This window comes from Urocampus carinirostris, chromosome 15 (assembly GCF_059441175.1).
Source record: "Urocampus carinirostris isolate Australia breed hairy pipefish chromosome 15, RoL_Ucar_1.0, whole genome shotgun sequence".
NCBI classification, from domain to species: Eukaryota; Metazoa; Chordata; class Actinopteri; order Syngnathiformes; family Syngnathidae; genus Urocampus; species Urocampus carinirostris.
The window spans coordinates 20,584,852-20,604,563 of NC_142363.1; the positions used below are offsets into that span (position 1 = coordinate 20,584,852).

The 19,712-nt window shown below is 36.0% G+C and overlaps 2 protein-coding genes across 6 annotated transcripts in view; both read right to left on the reverse strand.

Moving 5' to 3' along the window:
• The window catches only part of kidins220a (kinase D-interacting substrate 220a), a 58,480-nt gene extending 55,628 nt beyond the window's left edge, over positions 1-2,852 (reverse strand). For 4 of the 5 annotated variants that reach the window (XM_088354039.1, XM_088354037.1, XM_088354036.1 and 1 more), the window contains exon 1: positions 2,718-2,852. The gene's annotated coding sequence lies outside the window, so the exon portion shown is untranslated. Of the gene's footprint in view, positions 1-69; positions 162-2,717 lie in introns of those variants that run through there. The other variant, XM_088354035.1, reaches the window with a different exon arrangement.
• Positions 2,853-3,747: 895 nt separating this feature from the next.
• The window catches only part of mboat2a (membrane bound O-acyltransferase domain containing 2a), a 70,430-nt gene continuing 54,465 nt past the window's right edge, over positions 3,748-19,712 (reverse strand). The window contains exons 4-13 of the mRNA XM_088354649.1: positions 19,314-19,409; positions 16,945-17,000; positions 15,425-15,479; positions 14,026-14,212; positions 11,930-12,122; positions 10,596-10,699; positions 10,450-10,514; positions 10,242-10,374; positions 8,273-8,424; positions 3,748-7,084 (exon numbers count right to left, since the gene is read on the reverse strand). Coding sequence (XP_088210775.1) covers positions 6,931-7,084; positions 8,273-8,424; positions 10,242-10,374; positions 10,450-10,514; positions 10,596-10,699; positions 11,930-12,122; positions 14,026-14,212; positions 15,425-15,479; positions 16,945-17,000; positions 19,314-19,409 — 1,195 coding nt within the window. The 3' untranslated portion in view covers positions 3,748-6,930. The remainder of the gene's footprint in view (positions 7,085-8,272; positions 8,425-10,241; positions 10,375-10,449; positions 10,515-10,595; positions 10,700-11,929; positions 12,123-14,025; positions 14,213-15,424; positions 15,480-16,944; positions 17,001-19,313; positions 19,410-19,712) is intronic.

Consider the following 19,712-nt stretch of genomic DNA (forward strand, 5'->3'; position numbering starts at 1 on the left):
GGAAAGACAGCTAACAAGTTATCAAAGCTGGTTTCACAACAAATTAAAATGGTAACAAGGTTCTCTTACCTTGGTGGAAGGTGGTTTTTCAATACCGGTATTGAGTCTCGCTCTCACACACTGAGCATCTACAACACTGCCGGGATAAAGCTATTCATCCCCCACCCTTTTTTCATTTACTCAAGCTGAATATTACATGAGGGGGCTGGCCTACAACCATTTCTTCCACACACAATGGCAGCACTACATTTCCATTCATGGCGTGCCTTGCAGTACAGAGCACATCATTCAGTTCAGATTTTTTTGTGGACTAGTTTATCTTTTGTGTGCAAAAAAACACTGATTAAAGAGACAAGAATAATACTTGGAAGTCGATGATTATCACATTAGTCAGGGAACTGTCGAACACAGTCAAGCTCATAACTGGCTGTTTTTATTCACAGTTACATAATTATTTATTTTATTTTATTGCTGATTCAATTGTGTTTTTCTAATGTATCATTTTTCCCTCAATTGTACCTTTATATGAGTCGTGTGGGGATAGGCAATATAACCAAATGTTTCCAAAAGAATACACTAAGACAATTTAGACATTGTATGTATCAAAACAAATGATTTATATACAGTATCTCATCAGATAACAAGTATTCCACGGGACTCTCAGAAAATTAGAATATCATGATAAAGTACATTTTATCTGTAATGCAATTATAAAAAAAAATGTCATACATTCTGAGTTCATTACTAATGCAATAAAAAATAGCAAACTTTTATTTTTTTTACAATTGCTGATTAGCTGAATATCTTGTTATCATACTAATATTTTGAGAAAGGATATTTGACTTTATCCAATAATCAGCAGTATTAAAACAATAAAACACTAGGAATATTTCTGTTGATCGATAATAAATCCAACTTTATCACTATATTCATTTTAGACAGTTCTTAAACAGTTCTTAATGTAAATACTAAGTTAACCACAGGAAAAACTACCAAAAAGTATAATAAAATAAATAATGCAATGGCCACAACCTCCAACCATTTTTTTCAGAGGTAATAAAGCTAAAGTCATGCTACAATTGAACATTTCTGTATCAAACAACATCCTGGCTTTAAAAAAAAAAGGTTGGAAACCCTACCTGCACAAGATTACAAGTTGTCCTAGTTGGTCCAGCAAAACAATGTACTCAATTATCTGGGATAGTCATTACACCAATACTACATACAAACTAAAAATTATCTTCCCTGAGGCTCTTATTTTTCCAGACACATTTGTATTACAACATTATTAAAATGTCTTAATATAAAATTGATTCAATGCACTTTTCATTTCATATCAGGTTCCTGATTGTCAAATGGCTACTGGAAGATCACATGTACCAACACCTTAAAAGACTGGTATAGATACTCACTTAAGTGTATCAAACTTAAAAAGTAGGTCATGTAAAAACAACTTAACAGTGACAGGGATAACTTTATCCTGAAAAAGAACCATTATTACAAACTTTTGTTTCACAGTAAAGTAGTCCATTCAACCAAAACCATCATGTCTGCAAAATATTTCAAGAAGCAATGCCCTTTTTCAGCACACATGGACAAAGGCACTTTTATCAACATTATAATCTGTTTAACGTTTGTATGATAAACAAAAAAGCACCAACACTGTGGAATAACTTCCAGAGTAATTTGAGCTACATGCAATGGATCTTTTGGGGCAAGATTAAAATGAACCCAGTCAGCGTTTTGTGGCTTGACATAAAGCTGTTAAAACTGGACAATACCGTTGCAAGACACATTTCAAAAATACTGCTGATCAAAACCTACATGGGGAGTCACCCACATGAACACCTGAGTAGCCAGCCTGCAGACGAGTTCTGAAAATAGTTCACCAGTGATGAATCATGGTGACTTTCCGGGAAATTCTATTTCTAACTGGCATGGGGAATCAGTGACACGATCAGTGTCTTTAAATATGAGATAATGTCTTCTCAATTAAGGAGCCCTTACCTGATATCAGTAAAATCACTCAGTGCCCTCATGGAAGGCAGATGTTTAGTTGTTGATTGAGCCAATTTGAATGCTATTGCAAGTAACTACAATATGGTAATTTAAAAAAACATAGTAACAACAAAGTAACAACATGATAACGCCCAGAAATGCATATCAACTTGGTAGCTCTCAGCCCCAAAAAGGTTGGTGACCCCTGACCTAAATATTGCCCAGGCAAGTATTTGCAACGCTTAACATGGGAGATAGATTTCAGTTCGTTAAAAATAAAAATGCACAACAGGCTTTAAAACCAACACACAGGGGGAAACGGATAAATTTTTGGTTAAATTGTGCAGAATAATTTGTGTGGAGGCAGTTTTTTTGTCCATGAAATTATGTTTTGCATATAAAGCAGTGTAATGGGGTAACCAAACTAAAAGCACAACATCTGGATAGCACTTTTAACGTGTCACATGGCCACAACATGTCATGTTTTATGAGGGAAAATAACATATTTTAAGTAGTATTCGTTTTTAGTTTACAGGTTAACATAGGTCGATATCTTTTGTTCCTTTTCAAATTGCCAAACTGTCGCGAACCGAACTTCCAGTAGCCAACAAGCTAGTTAGCGTTAGCTCCGGGTGGCTAGCACAACAAATACAATACTTGCCATTTACACGAAGTGGGGGAGAAAACCACAAAAATAGACGGAACTAAAAAGTTCTTACCATGGGCCGAGAAAATGAGAGAAAGCCGGGACGTTTAAGTTACGAAAAGAAAAATAAATATGTCATAATAATGTTGCGTCTACATTTACGAGGCTTCTCATTTTTTTCTTTGGAACTTAATGACGTCGACGCGAGGGTATGCACAGCTGTTCAAAGTCTGGAGATGGGATTAAAAATAAAAAAATAAAAATTCATATTCAACACGTCAAAATGAAAACGTTTTCGTATTTTATTTGAAAGAATAAAAACGATTTCATTATTTAGTTGAATTCATATTTGTCCATTGACCTCACGTTAAATTTCGTAACCCCGCCCCCTCAACACAAACCTACTGGTAAAATATTTTAAATAATAGATAATATATTCAAGCTCGAATAAAAATATTTATATAAAAATAATCAAAACTGTGATAATAAAATTTAATTGCGTGCTAAACAATAAAAGGCATGTATTATTTTTTTAAATAAACAGTTTCCTAAAAAAGAAAGGATATTTACAAATAAAATAAGTCAGATGCAGAGATGGCAAACACACATCTATGACAATTTGTCATCATCTGTTTACATTGTGGGAATCTTGCCTTCTTTTTACAAAGGTCAAACTTCTTTTGTAAAGATCAAACCGATTTCTGTCCTATTAATGTTGGTCATAATAGAAGAAAATCCTAATTAAAAATGTGGTACTGATTGGTCTGTTTTTAATATTGGAGAGTAAAGGAGATTTAGTGGGACTGTTGTTCCTTGTTTTGATTATAACATCATTAAAGCTATTGACCAATTAATGACTAACAAAATAAACTTCTACAGTGAAAAAAAAAATAGTGCAAAAAGCCTACTAAAACATCTGAACCCTTCAGTGGGTTGATCAAATGCATAAGAAAATGGTAAGGGTGTTCTTACTCCTGTTTATAATGTGTTGGGTAAAAATTGAGAGAACAAATGCATAATATAGAATACCAGAAATATTCAAATGGTTTTATCCACTAAAGCTGTCGACTAAAACACAAGGCATTCATTTTCAAACATCAGTGTTGGTGTTTAAAAATAACCTCTCTTTATTTTGCCACATAAATCAGAATTGTAATGAACTGGCGTACAAATATTTCAATAAATTTCCTTCTGACACAAAAATAACATGTGACACAAGCACCCACACTCACACACTCACAGACAGGCGCTCACACTTGCATACACAAACACGCAAAAGAAAATGCGCCATTGAATGCTTTGGCACTTTGGACATATATGGAGCAGTTTGCATTGATCTGCTGGTTTTGGTGGCCATGCAGAGCAATCATCTCCTAAATGTTTCATTTGCAGAATGACTGATATCCCTTCTTTTTCTTACAGGTGCTTTTCACCTTTACAGGGCCGTGCTACAAATATGTACGATCCACATGAACACTGGAATACACACACACACACATACGCACTCTTATCAAACAGTGCACACAGAATTATGGCAGGAATATGCAAAACGTTAGACCACCCAAAAAAAAACCTTCATAAGTCAACTTTGCTGCACTGTAGTTATTTTAAAAACACAAAAAAGGTCACAAAGTGATAACAAAGCTCCTCATCCAACCGATATGTCAAAATTTTAGCAACAATGGCGTCAGGACAGCGTCACGAGAGTGTCGAGTATGAGTTACAACCAACAAGAAGGCTTGACGCGAAAACAAACACATGAACCTGGCGTCTTTTCCCCGCTGTTACAGTAAACGCACCTTAGTCTAACATAAAAAATAAATTAACACAACATCTGGTCTTTGTACAACATCCTTAAGTCAAAATGACAACACAATGACAACATGAACGTAGATTGCACTCTCTCTTGTAGCCTCAGGATGTGATGTGCTTTTTTTAATGCACTGTGCACCAATTTGGACCATATTGTTTATTGGGATACCTGGGAGGACTATGAATTCAAATAATAGGAATAATGTGATGTGATTGAGTGCTGTTTTCTGTAACTGAACAAGAAGGTATTCATTTTCAGAATAGGAGCGTCGATTTACTCAAATATCATAAGAGAAATGCCAATTAACTCGAGTGAACTCATTCCCAGACAACCCAACCACAGTGAAATCAAACCTCGATGACTGTCGATGGCAGTGAATGAGTTACATGGAAAATGGAGGTTTGACGTCTATAGCCGTCAATGGCACTGAATGTTTTAGGGGGGCTTGATCATTTTTAGAATTGAAAGATTAAATAAAAAATTTACTTCAATTAACAAAGGCAGAGACATGTACGGAAGTACCACAAAAAACACATAAGCTGCGCAGCTTCCTGAATAGTTAAGACTGACGAGCACAACGTTGGTTGGCCGATAACAGGGAATTCAAAATCCAAACAAAAGCGTCAACTTCAATTAGGTCTTCTTTATTGCTGCAGAGTGAATTCACTGCAGTAAAACACACTTTGTTGTAATATTAAAGTTAATAAAATACTGCGGTTTTGGTTGTTATTACAATTCAAATTTGGCTCACTGGTTAATATCAGTGTGAGATAATGTGATTAGAGCACTGCTGCTTTCATTGTAGACATGTATTTCATTAGCTACTGTATTTCCGAAAATAGTGGCCAAGGGGTGTTTAATTCATCACCTGTAAGTTGGCAATGACAGAATCCCGCACATGACATTGTGGAGTGATCACATGTAACACTAAACAGTAAACTTGTGCTTTATTTAATCTGGATAACAGTCCATTAGGACTGGTTTTGCTGTTTCGGCTGGCAAAAATAATTACTAGGGATGATAAATGACGATCTCAGTGAGTCTACAATACAAATTTCTAATTGAAAACGAGAATTGCACATAGAACATTGTGGAGTGAGCACATAGAACACAGACCATCAATGATAGCATCAATATTACACAGTAAACCGATGCTTGATTTTATATGATTAACTGTCCATGTGGACTAGTTTTTGCCATTTCAGCTTGCACTAAAAGATTACTAGGGATGATAAATGACCATCATAGTTAACAATACAAATTACAAATTGAAAATGATGAAGTTTTGAAGAAAACTATTTTCATTTTTCTTAACAATGCATACTTTTCATTTCATTTAATATCCTGAAAAACTCTGCGGTGAAAAGTGCGAACCAGGAGTTAACAATAACTCCAAATAAATAAATAGCTTTTTATATCTCATGGTTAATTTGTCTTTGTTGTAGAATGAGGCTAATCTACAAGACCAGATCTCGAGTTTGTTCAACAAAATCTATTTGATTAGGGCGTTAATAAAACAAATGTATTTGACAATTATAAAATTAATTGAATAGCTGCAAGTTAATTCATAAAAAGGAAAGATCTCTGCTATAGTTGGATGTGAAAGATTCTGTAAGATATTTTTAGCAATCAAGTACTTTCAGGTTTTTTTCTGTCCTTTTTTTTCTCATCATTATTTAGTGCTTATCAGGGGCATTGGCCATTATTTGAGGAAATATAGTACAGTTTTTCCAATTGAATCATTAAGGGGCTGGTAACAAGTAGCAAGGCTCTGATGTGAGGAACTGCAACGTGGTAAACCTGGAAAAAAATAATCCCTTAATGACAAAAATCTGAAAGTCACAACAGAGTTCCCCACCTCACTTTTGGAACATTTGATACTGCGAATTTGTCAAAAAGGTTGAACCAAAATATATACACTATACATGTATATATTCAAAGCAAGAAATAAAAAAATAAATTGAGCAATATTTTTTTTTCCACTACTGAATACAGACGAGCTCTGGTTACCTCTTTGGGACTTTTCAATTATTTCAAATTTCTGCAAAACAAAAGCAAGGGAACCGCGTCGTCACGTTGAAACACAAAAACACATCGGGACTATTAACGTCAACTCCCCCAAATATTTCGAAAATCCTAAGGCCGGTTTGAAAGTTGGCAGCTGATGATAAACGTAAAGTTTCCACGCTTGTATCCAGACAATGACAAAAACCCTCCACATACGTCAAATCTTCGTATGAACGTCATCCCAATGTGTTTTGGTTCAACCTGCCAGGTACATAGAGGGTTTAAGGCAGCTTGGAATTCAGTTTTTCTTTGTTTCCCACACGTAAAATGCAACCACTCTGTCCTCGCTACTGGAATTAATCATCAGGTTCCGCCCAAGCACATCCAATGTTTGGTTCCTGGTTCGTAAACAGACTCCAGTTCTTCAGTGGTATCCGGTTTGTCTCACTGGTGCGTCTGCCGGGGTTCATGTGGTTTTCTCTTTCTTGTTGCGGTTGTTTTCCGCGCCGACTTCTGTTCCCAGGCTCTCCTGTTGAACCTTGGCGTCCCGATGCCGTGACCGAACCGGCAGGACCAGGGCTACCAGTACACACAGGATGTGTAAGCAGAAGTACCAGGACCTGCAAGCACACAGACAAAATATATCGGTGCACAGCAAAACCGACAGTCAAACAAAAAAGTTGGGGCAACCATGATTTTTTAAAAAAAATATCTTTTTGATGAATAATTAGTTGTTCGGATCCGCTATCTCAGTTCTTCTTGTGGGGGAGCAAACCCCAACCAAAATAACTGGCCAGGAGAGGGGATGGGTGCAGGCTGTACTTGCCCTAGACACACCACAGGAAGTGGTGCACCTATGACCCGGGTAGTAAAAGGATCCGTGAACCTTGATTTTATATAACAGACAAGCAGTAATATTTCAGAAGTGAAATAACCTTTATGGGATTTATAGTAAGTGTGCAAAATTATTTAAACAAAAGTAGGCAGGTATATGCTGTACATTTGGGCACCCCAACAAAAAATTACATCAATATTTAGTACATTCTCCTAAAATTGCTGCTCTGAACAATCATGATTTATTAAGGAAAATCTTGAAAATGATTACGGGTGTCCAAACTTTTTCACTCGACTGTACGTCAGGGGGATATGGCCAATAAATAAAGTATCAATTTTATTAGTTAGTCTGGATAATTGCAATTTTACAATCGATTTAAAAAAAAAATCCCCACCTGACACATATTGATTAAAAAATACATCTCGTGCAAAATGTGGAGATAACCGAGTTAAAATAAGTATTAACACAAATTTAATAATAATGGCTAATGGCAGAATAAAATGATTAAATGCCGAAACAAATGCTAGAATTAGCAGATAGTCTTGCAGACAGAAATATATGGAAGAAATGTTGAATAAATAGGAAAAATACGGACTTAATGTTATAATTTTTACTAACAAAAAATGAAAATAATAAAAAGCTGAAGGCCTCTTCAGAAAAGGAAATATCTTTCATGCACTGTCATTAAGAATTTACCATGATTCACTTTACACAATATCATTGTGACTTTATAATAAATTTAACAATAATTCCCAAAGAAATTTGGATTGTTCATGTTAAATATTTGATTAAATCAAATAAAATGTTGTATCTTCCTGTGTCATTTTGACTTGTTATCGATTAGTCGGAAAAAAAGGAGAAAAAAAATGTAAAAAAAATAAAAATCACAGTTGATTTTTATTCTCTTAAAAAAGTTAAAAACCTATTTTGGCCCAAACTGGCTGAGCCCTAGAACAAGATAAAATATTTATACCTGTAGAACTTGAGCGAGGGTCCCACAGCCAGCAGGACAAACGGCACCACTGTGTAACTGATGGCAACTTGAGTCCAAAACCACGTGATAATGTCATAGACCCGCTTGGACGTGTCCGAAACCTGGAAGTGAGGTCTGACGTTGTGCCTTACCTAAAAGACAGTTTTACAGTGAGGCTCAACTTCAAGTGATAGGTGGCTTATCTTTTTTGCGTATCAGTGACAGTCTGAGCGAAAAATTGTGTCGATATTTTTTTAAGGGGACAGTGTATTTTTTAGCACCTCCTAGTGGTTAATAAAACATCAATCTTTACAAGAAACAATATTGATTTTAAAAATAAGCAAAAATACACATGCAAACATGCAATTTTTAATGTAAATACAAGTCGAGAAATTTGAAATCATATAAGTATATTACACAAATCCTGCTTATATTTCTCATATTTATTGTTCAGGGCACTCACTTTTGTTGAGGTACTAAATTATGAGTGCAAAAAAGGATTCTGTGGTTTGGTGCTGGTCTGCTCAGCAGTTGTGGTTAGAAAAGAATAATCAAACTCTTGTCAGGGAGATGGAAAAACCTAATAAAAGGAAGCTTTCATAAACACTTCCTGGAGCGCCTTGTGATGAATGTGTCAGACTTTGGTGGCACAAACCCACGGATAGAAATCACTGAACTAGTTTTTGATTCTGACAAGAACAAACAAACAAACAAACAAAACCTATTATATTAACTGGTTAAAAAAGAGCAAACAAAATTAGTGTATATGTCCATACCTGTCAATTTATATTTTGGGGGATAATTGCAAATAGCGTGCGTCAGCATGCAACAATTTTTGTAAACGAAAGGAAAATGATTAAAAATTTAAAAATATCTCGTATTGTCCATTTTAGCTTTAATCTGGATCATCTCAGCCACTGGTAGCAGATGATAACGTCATCGTAGATGGTTAATAATGTGGTATTCTACATGGTCTGTCTTGCTTTGAGTAAATAGCTGCTGCATTGTGTTCGCAAGGTTTATTATGGATTAATAAGGGCAACTGCAATCATTTGTAAGGGGAGCAAATGGCCGAGATTGACAGATATGATGTCTCAGATTCAATCTCATTAAAGGTAAGATCGGGCCTAAAAAAAATCCAGCCCAGCCCGACCCGGACCGCAGGTAATAAACCCGAACCTGGCCGAACGCGACTGAACCCGACCGATTAACTTGATTTGAGGAAGCAAGCTCAGAATAAACCCAAAGCTCTACTTGGGCGCCGTGCGTACTTCGGCGCCGAATTTAAAGTACGCATTTTCACGTTTGCCTCAAATCAAGTGTGCACTTCGAGGTGCAGCATGGAAATGAACGCTTTGGCGCTGAAGTGCGCATTTCTGCAAAGTACAGTGAAATAAAACTGAACGAAATGGCACCAAAGAGAAAATCATATTCTGCAGATCAAAAACTGCAAATAGTGAATCATCTGGCTGAAAAGAAGAAAAATTATACATAAAGCTATGTGAAACTAGCAGATATGACCCTTTACAGAAGCCACATAGATGTGGAAAGTGGAAGCCACGCATCATTTACCGTGACACCAAGGACGAAAATGTCATTGGATTTACTGATTTGGAGTTAAATTTATAGTAGGGTAAGCATGTTCTTTATGATAGTTATCTGCATAATATAACTTGGGTGCCGAAGTGCGCATTTCAGCTCTAAACTTCAGCGCCGAAGTGTGTTATTCAAGTCAAAGTATTGTTACTTCAGATAATTACTTAGTAGAAGTTAAAAGTTGTCATCTGAATAATTACTTGAGTAAAAGTAAGTGCATGCTGTGCAGATCATCCACAAAGAAAAAATAACGCGAGAGTGAAGCCCGGCCCGGCTTGATGATCTTACAACTGAATCTCATATAAATGTTTATGTAAAACAACTGTTTTGCCTGTGCAATAAAGTGTTTGTTTTTCTTAAAGTGTCTACTTACTGCACGTGACGCCATGGTCATCCCGATACCGGTAAGGAACGTCATGTAGTAGCCGGGGTACACACCGTGCCACAATGCTGAGAGTAGGAAAGTGGCGGCAGTTGGGTTGATGGGACAGCGCTCATAACATACTCTGAGGAAAAAAATAGGGGTTATATGTTGGAATTTAAGTAGAACCACATTAATTAATTCAATGCTATCTTGGTACCTTTTAAGCCAAAGAGATGTTTGGATGTTCCAGTTGTCGAGGAAAAGCTTGAAACTTGTGGCAAACTAAAAGCCCCCAAACAAAAATGGTTACAAGATATTATCAAATGGAAAGGGAAACCACAAAAAAGAAAAATAGAATGTAACCTCAATGTCTAGAATTCTGAGATTGGAAATTCGGTCCCAGCGTGGGGAGCCATCTTTGTTGTAGCCGTTGAATCCGAATCCTGCTGCATTGTTGATGGCATCAGCTGTAGAAGACATGGAAAAATCAACCATGCACTATGTGATTTCATCACCAGAGGGAGCTCTAGTATCAAAACTGGATTTGCACTACACTTGCAGGTGGTAAATTTCGACTGAATGACTATAACTTGAATATTGTTTGCCCATTTCATTTCAACCTTTTTTCCATGCTAAAAATTATATCTAATATTATAAATATAAAACAAATATTGCATATTAGTCATCTGCATATTTATTTTTCAACACCAAACCTCTAATCAGTGATCTGCACTCTTGGAAATATTAAATTAAAATATATAAAATGATTAATTGTATACAGTGCTAAAGTTATTCTTCATTTAACTTAACAATTTTTGGATTAAAATTTTTCAAATTTCTGAGTTTTCACTTTATATTATGAAAATTACAGATACAATTAGTTAAAAACATTCGTGTGTGTGTGTGTGCGTGTCTACACATGCAGAGTCAGTCTTTTGCCTCATGGTAGAGGGTGCTAGTGAGTCCATTTATTTATTCATGTTTTTATTGAAGACCATTACACAATAAAAGTTGTAAGTTGTACTTATACCATAAAATAAATATGTATTTATGTGAACTGTATTTATACCTCAGTCATGCAAATGCAATGACGTGCAGTCAGGAGAGGAATGTGAGCCTCATGGACATATGAAATTAAACATATGGGAAATGGTTATATTTATTCAGTTAATGTTCTTACTCATGTAACGTCACAATTATTGGATTTTCTTCTTCAAAATCTAAATTTTTCACATTAGATTATGATTTTTATTAATACAATTACTATGTTACATATTATTAAACTGAGCGTCTGCAGATGCAGTGAAGAACACAATTCTCTTGCCTCATGGCAGAGGGCGACAGTGAGACAAAGGATTTTTTGCATACGCTAGAGTTAGTGATAGTATTAGCAAGCAAACAGCTATTCAAACCATGTAGTATTTTTTTCTCATTACATTGACCTTTTTAACCTATCTACAAATACTTTTATTCAAATACTTCCTTTATGAGTCAAAATAAGAAAATACAACATTTTCTCTATGCTAAAACTAATACATTTCTTTTTTTCTCTGCCAATCAAATGCTTAATAAGATGTGGGTTCATTTACTTGGAAACAAATCTCACCACACGAATTGACATTTAGTTCTCTCTTTTTACTAAATTGGAGCTATGCCCCACCTCCAAAAAAGCCCCCCAAAAACCTTAAAAAACTCACCAAGGGTCCATATAAAGTAGTACTTTGGTCTAAGCGCCAGCATAGACAGGTAAAGGTAGACCACTTGTAAGTAGAAGGGCGTGTTGTTGTAAAAAGCTTCATCGATACAGCGCTCCACTGGGATCAGCTTACACAGGGACAAGTAGATGGCCAGAGAGATGGCGCATGTACACAGCTTGGAGATGACGTCATCCTAAATGGGGAGAGAGAAAAACAGAAAATAGCAAGCTCTATTTGACACCACGCCACAAAAAGCCGCAAGATTAATTGCTCTGGGCTTTTAAAAAGTCAATAGCAGGTGAGAGAAGTTGCTAAGAATAGCCCGAGTCTCACAGTTGGCAACACTTTGGATCCTCTTATCATTTCAATATGAGAAGACTTGAACTAGGGTGTTTTAAATTGGTAAGAAAACATGTTAGCTAACGTTGGCTTATTTCTGGCATAGGAGAAGACAGTGCTAGGTTGTTACGTAGAAAAAGACATTGCTAATGGTGTACATTGAAGAATACAACTATAGTATTTGTTAAAGTGCATGATGCTGCTAGTTTCTTGTAGAAGACAATGTTGGTTTTCAGTGGAAGGGTGACATTTTTTTGCAGAGAAGAAGCATCTACTTTCTAGAAAGGACAAAGCTGGTTTTGAATCTACCGGTTGTGGGCGTGTAAAAGTATGACACTAGTGTTTTGGCATCAAAAAATATGCTAGTGTAGTAGACAAAGACTATGCTCGTCTGTGGCGTGGAAGAAGCCACTAGTTTCCCACAGAGAAGACTATGGCTAGCTTTGAGCACAATAGTTTTACACTGCTCTTTTGCTAGTTTTTCCACAAAAAATGAAGCTAGTTTTTGAGAAAGAAGAACACAAAGCTGCTTTTACAAGTAGAAGCTACTTTACAGCATAAATTAGGACACTGCTCATTTTCAGTCAGGAAGAAAATGTCAGGTTTGGACTTAGAGACTGCTAGTTTTTGGCATAGAAGCAGATCACATCAAATTGTTTTAAGTCAAAAAGGAATATACTGTACTAGATTTGGCATGGAAGAACCCAGTTTTTGACATTGAAGAGAATTTAAGGTTTGCATTGAAGAAGACGCAAATTTATTGTATGGGAGAAAAAGCATACAACAAGCTGACAATAGTTTAGAAAAAAAAGTTCTAGTTTTAAGCATAGAAAAAGCTAGTTTATCATGTTCCTAAATTTCAGTGATGAAGAAAATGTCAGTTTTTGGAATGGAAGAAGTTATATTCGTTTTTACGTTTTTTTGCATGAAAGAAAAAGCATACAATGAGCAGACTCTAGAGTATAAATGATGACCCCAGCCAGTTTACCCAACAGAATGGTCTTTACTGAAAGTGAGCGAGCTCCCCAATGGATGGGTTGGCCTCCCATCTGTAATTACCAACACGCAATCTCCAAACTCTTCTCTTCGGCACTCGCCCAGCTCAACACGAGCTTTCCAGCCAAATTTCAAATTAATTTCCTTACATATGAATGCCACCAGCCAAAATCCTAAATACTATCATTTCCTTCTGTTCTTTGTTTGTGTGGTGTGCGTGTTTCTCCTATAGATTAGTAGAAGAAAACTCCATAAATCCAAATGTCGGTGTGTCTTGATTAAAGTATAGTCAACTATCAAAGACAATAAAACAAATTCACTTCATTAAAATTATGAGACTAAAAAGCTTTTTCATTCTGTTTCCCTGATAGAATTATCTGAAAAACAATCGTGGTGCTCCAACAAGGCGAGACGAGTTCTGAAAAGAATACATATGACATTTTAATTTAATTGGTCAATGAAGTTTTGGTCAAAATGATCTATTGACCACCTAATTTTGCTACATTAGTTTTTATTATAGAAGAAAATGCTAGTTTTCGAATAGAAGAAGACGTCATCAGTTTTTGGCAGGAAGATCAAGCTAGTTTTTGGAGTAGAAGAAGATGATGCTAAATTTGTTGCAAGACGCTAGTGTTCCACCTAAACGACGACGTTTGCTTTGCATTAGAAGAAGATGTTATTTTTGCTGCACGAAAGAAACTAGTTGGCAACTTAAAAGGAAGACAATACAAGTTTTCAGTACACCAAGTTGCGACCTATACCTTTGGTGACGGTTCGCTGGCCTTGTGCTTGCCATTCTCCTTGCCGTTGGCGTTTTCCTGGTGACGCGGTTGGTAGCACGTGCCTTCGATGAAAGCCATGTAGTCATTGTAGGCGCAAGTGGGTCCCGCTAGGATGCCCATGAAGTTGCAGTTGTAGCTCAGGTATTCCAGCAAGCTGGGCATTCGCCTTCAAGGCCAGTCAAAAACAAGGTACAGATTCATCAATCATAATAATGCTAAGCAATGCAGTGAGTCATGCAAGAATTGATGATGAGAACATTTGAAGCTGGACTACCTTTTAGTTACACCTGAATCATCAATCTGTATTTACATCGTTTTTTTCAAAGTACAGTGCTTGAAAATGACCACACAAGTCAGGAAGTCCCCGTCAAGGGTCTGCTGAGCGTCTAATCTCTCCTCTATTCAAAATGATGCCATGTATTAATTCCCTGACCTACTTCTTACGTTCTTTGCTGAACCTGCGCAGCCGTGTTCACGCTGGTAAAACAATGTTTGCTCAAAAAGAAGGTAGCGGTTGTAACTTGCGCTCAAACGGACACTGTCTAATATTTGACCAAAAAATGTTGCTGTATTGTGTAGTGAAACACAGAAAATGAGTGCTAAAAAGCACAAGGGAAAATAAAGTTACTCAAAGTGACCAAACTGCATTATGTTATTATATGTTACATAGCATTTCACAAGGTTTTTTTGTGTCCCCTGTATCAGCAAGATGTTGGACAATCATGTCAGCTACCTCTAAGTTAGCCTATAACAAATACAATTTCTTGACCTATTAGTATTTATTTTATGGTTCATTTTTTTTTCTTAATGTTCAAATCAAAACTGTTTTTATTTTATAATATATATATATATATATATATATATATATATATATATATATATATATACAAAATGTATACATGTCAGATAATTTGATTTGAGGACCTTTAAATAAAAAGGCTTTGCTCAACTTACTTGTACATTGGTAATTTTATTTGTAGTCTTATTATTTTTATTCTTATTATTTTCAATAATACATAATGAGGTTATTAGTATCTATATTATGATTAAGTAATTATCATTATTAATGTTATTATTTCAACAATAATTTTAGCAATGATCATCATCAATTGCTGTAGTCATTGTAGTAGAAGTATCATAAAAATCGCATTATTTTTCTTAATATATATATATATATATATATATATATGTATATACAATTTTTTGAGAATGGTCCACGTGACAGTACTGCTACATGCTGTCACAACACATTACCAGTAAATATAATACAGTATTAGCAATAATTAAAGATTAAAAAAAAAAACATAATAGTTGTTTGAAATGTTATCTAATTCCAAAAAAGGTTAAGTCCTGTTAACTTGGAGCAATAAAAACATACCTGATAGCAAGGTATTTCTGACCTGGAGTCAGCTGTCCATCTCGCTTAGTCAAACCTAAAAATCGGACAAAACACGTATAAAAGATACAAGTTTCCGTATTGATCCCTCAAAGATTGGGGAATAAAGGTAAACAAGGAAGTTAAGGTATTGGTCTTTGCTAGCAAATATTTCGGCAGTATTCCTTTCCTCTCTTTGCTTACCTCATAAACTGCCATTGATGGTGAAAAACATCGATAACAGTGAATAATTCAATGCCAATATGTCTGCAGCCGTCAATGGCAGTGAATACGTTAAAAATGTATTGCTATTTATCCTTATCATATTCCCTTTTAATCCTCAATATGGAAACACAGACCAGCACTTAGAAGACCTTTCAACTCCACAATTTTTTGCTGAAGCTGAGATTCTAATTACTAACTCCTTTAATGGTTTGCTACCAGGGGCTTTAATTCTACCTAGCAACATTATTTCAAACATGACTTAATCATAATAAAACAAGTAAAAAATGGGGTGGATCTAATCAATATGTTGACAATTGCATCCATTGTATTATGTGGCTTTTAAAGGGTAACTGAAGAGTAAACAAAGATTTACTCCAATACAAGATTAGGTCTTCAAACAGAAGAAAATGAGACATACTATACTACAGGGGTCATAAACTTGGTGCTCAAGGGCACCAGGTAGCCCCCTAACAACAACTGAGATGCCCGTGGACAGGTTCTGAAAATAGCGTAGTAATGATGGGTCGTTCTGATTTTCTATGTATTTTTTATTCTGACTGGCGTGAGAATACCTTTTATAATGAGTATTTTAACATCTATAAGTACAACCTGAGATATTACTATAATATAATTATGTTGGTAATTAATAAGATATTACCAACATAATTATAAAGATATACGTTGTTATTTGAAAGTGCATATCAAACTGGTAGCCCTGCGGGATAATTAGTAAGAAAAAGTAGCTCTCAGCTTTAAAAAAGTCATTAACTTCTGCTCTGCATTATACTGAGTTCTTACAATGGAATTGCCTGCAAGTTCCCAAAAGCATATAGGTGACTAATTATGTCATTGTCTTGACAACAGGCTGAGTAAATATTTGTCCCAGTAAAGGATCTGGGTGTCAATTTAGTTTGTATAAGATCCGCATATATATGTATATAATTGCAAACACACATACAGGAAATAAAACAGAGAGTCATTTATGAGTGACAGGAGAGATTCAACTCACTCAAAATCTGACAGCGTGTGTCATGTGCCGGTGGCTGGATGACATCATGCGCCGTGACCTTGTTTGGCCAAAATGTAATAGATGTTCCGGCTTTAACTGCATGCTCACTCTTGCAAAACGGAACTTGTGTTTTAAGTCAGCCATTTAACCGTTTAACAGAGCGAGAGAGCACTAAGGGGTCATGGTTTTGTTACGTAACAGTATTTATACCCGCTGGCCCTTGGCTCGGAACTGTGACCGTGTGTGGTCTGTTTTAAACCTATAGAAAATGCTGTTGGGTTTCGCTTACCGTCGTGTATTTCGAAGGCCATGCTTGTAATCTTTTGTGTGATCACCATCATGGGCCTAATGGAGACAAGTAGACAAGTGGCTCAGCTCAACGGGATCGCTTACCACACATCTTAAAAATTATAAGGAATCATTTAAAAGCTCATGGAGAAGAATCATCTGCCCCTCTTTATTGGCAAGTAATTGTAACACAATTACACAAGAAATACTGTAAATCCTTCGATGTTGGTGGCCACCTTGCATGGCAGGTTGAAAAACATTCCGCGATCCATTATCCCTAATCGCATATTCCAGCGAGACAGGGCTGACAGAGCATTTTTAATTTGCTTGGCCTTTTTATTTTTTCTGTTCTGTCCACCAAAAAGTGAACTACGCTCATTGGGGCCACAATACAGTATCCCTGATTGCGCTATGCTGTTAGTGGGGACCGGCAGAAAGCTCTTTTTTCCCATTACTGCATTTGCGCTTAAATGAACTGAACTTGTGCAGCCACAATTCATTATTCCAATCCCATACTGCTGCTCAAGGAACTGGCAGAAGGCACTTTTGTCAGGAGGCGTGACATTTTGGTCCAACTCAAATTAAATGCAAAGTTGTGGCCGCAATCCATTATCCCCGGTCGACAATTGCTCATAGCGTGGGCCAGTTGAGCACATTCTTTTTTTCTGTCCAGGCTGCTGAATCTTGCCATTGAAGCCCCCTTACAATAAACTGCACTCTTTTGGGAGTGATCTATTATCCCCAGTTGACTATTGCTGAGAGCAGGGGCAAAAAGAGCAAATTTATGTCATGCATGGTGGCTATTTTTTTCAGTTTTCACTAAAAATGAACTCCACCCCTTGCGGGGAAAATCCATTATCCCCAGATGACTAATTCTGGGAGTGCAGGCCAGCAGAGCATGCTAAAAATGGGGAGAAGGGTCGCTACTTCGTTCTGGTCCCTGTCAACTGTGATAAACAAGGGATTTCAGTACATTAAACTTAACATCCAGTGAAATCAAAGTGATAGACAGAAAGAATTTTGTGGGGGAATGACCCCTACAAAACAACAACAAAAAATAATCAAAGAGTGGAATTTCTGCTGTTGACAATTTGGAATTTAATCAACATTCAAGATAAGGGAATTGTGACCTCAGCTGAGGGAGAAATAAACACAACGTCAATCTGAATTCCGCAAAAATTCAAACAAATTTACTGCCACCCTCACCAAAATGGATTGTTGACGTATATATGCTAAAACTAGAAAAGAAAATTGACCACTATATGCGTCTGTAGCAACAAATTAGTGAACATATCAACTTTTTTGTTTGGCTTTTAAGACTTGAACAGAGAATTTAGAGAATTTATGAGCTGTCAAAAGTGAAACAAATGATATTTCTGTCAGGACCTATGAAAGTGATGCATTAGTCTTCTAACATCTGTCAAAAATTCAAATAATTCACCTGATAAATAATATCAATTTATACACTGCAATAAAATCAGACCAGATAAGACCATTTTCAGTATATTTTCTATCATTTTAAAATAATGTAATAGAAAGATAGTAAGTATAATTTCTCATTTGAATAAATATATTTATACGATTAAAAATTATTTGAAAATGTTGCTTATTTATATGCATTGCTTTGTTATTGTGCAAAAGGTTAAAATACACTAGAACAAGCAGCGTAATGCAGATATGCTAGCACGCTGTAACAAAAAGTAATGTTCTCGATTGGTCATATTTTACAATATTTTTTATTTCTGTCAGTAGAAAATAGTAAAAATAAAATCCTTGAATAAGCAAAACTATCTGTCACAAGTGTTTTATCCATACATTAAAATGAGCAAAACAATGTGGCATCTACAACGTTAGTATTAGTTTTTCTATTTTTTTAACTTTTTTTAAATGGTGATTTAAAATAGGCAAAGTAGTGTTTTTATTATAAAAAGGGATGGCCTGATTATCACTGGATACCATTATTGATGCTATGTGTATTCAGACTACAGTAATCACTGTGTGGTTTTAGTGTATCTTAAAGCAAAATGTATCCTGCCTGAACAGTATATAGCTGCAAATGCCATTGAATGACTTCATCTCATAAATGAAACTATATGGACTCAATTGATGACAGCAAAATTGCAGGATTATAAGTGAATAAAAGAGAAAAAAAAGTATGCTATCCAACAGGCTGTATTGGTTTGGTTCCGTTACCAGGCAACAAACCGCCTCCACCTTGCAGAGAGAGTGCAGGCAGTCCGCTCGATTTGTCACACAAAAAGTGAGAACAAACTGTGTCTCCCTTATTGACGGGCGTCAACTGACGCATTCAGCGAAATGCTTTCTTGACAGCGTCATAATATCACTTTCTCGATATAGCCTGCTACTTACCCAGTGAAATCTGCAGAGTACATGCCGTAATCAAACACGTAGACGCGGGTGATCTGGCACACAATTAGATAGCCGAGCGTTACGATGAAGCAGTACCTGTAGAGGGAGAAAAAGAGAGAAATATAAAGGAAGTGAGAAAAGTACATTTCTGTTTTGAAGGAGGCTGGGATTTACATAAAGGAAAAGACTGACTGATGAAAGCTGCAAGAGACATCTTGTACTTTTAGTATTTATTATGAGGATAAAGCAATGCTCCTTCTTGGCCGTCATGTCATATAAAGCAGGTAAATTGAACATGACTTTATAATTTAAAAATGTTGATGAATGAGGGGCCCGGCATCGACAGTACATGAACAAATTAAGCAGGCAAAAGTATTGGGACACTTGATAAAAATACTT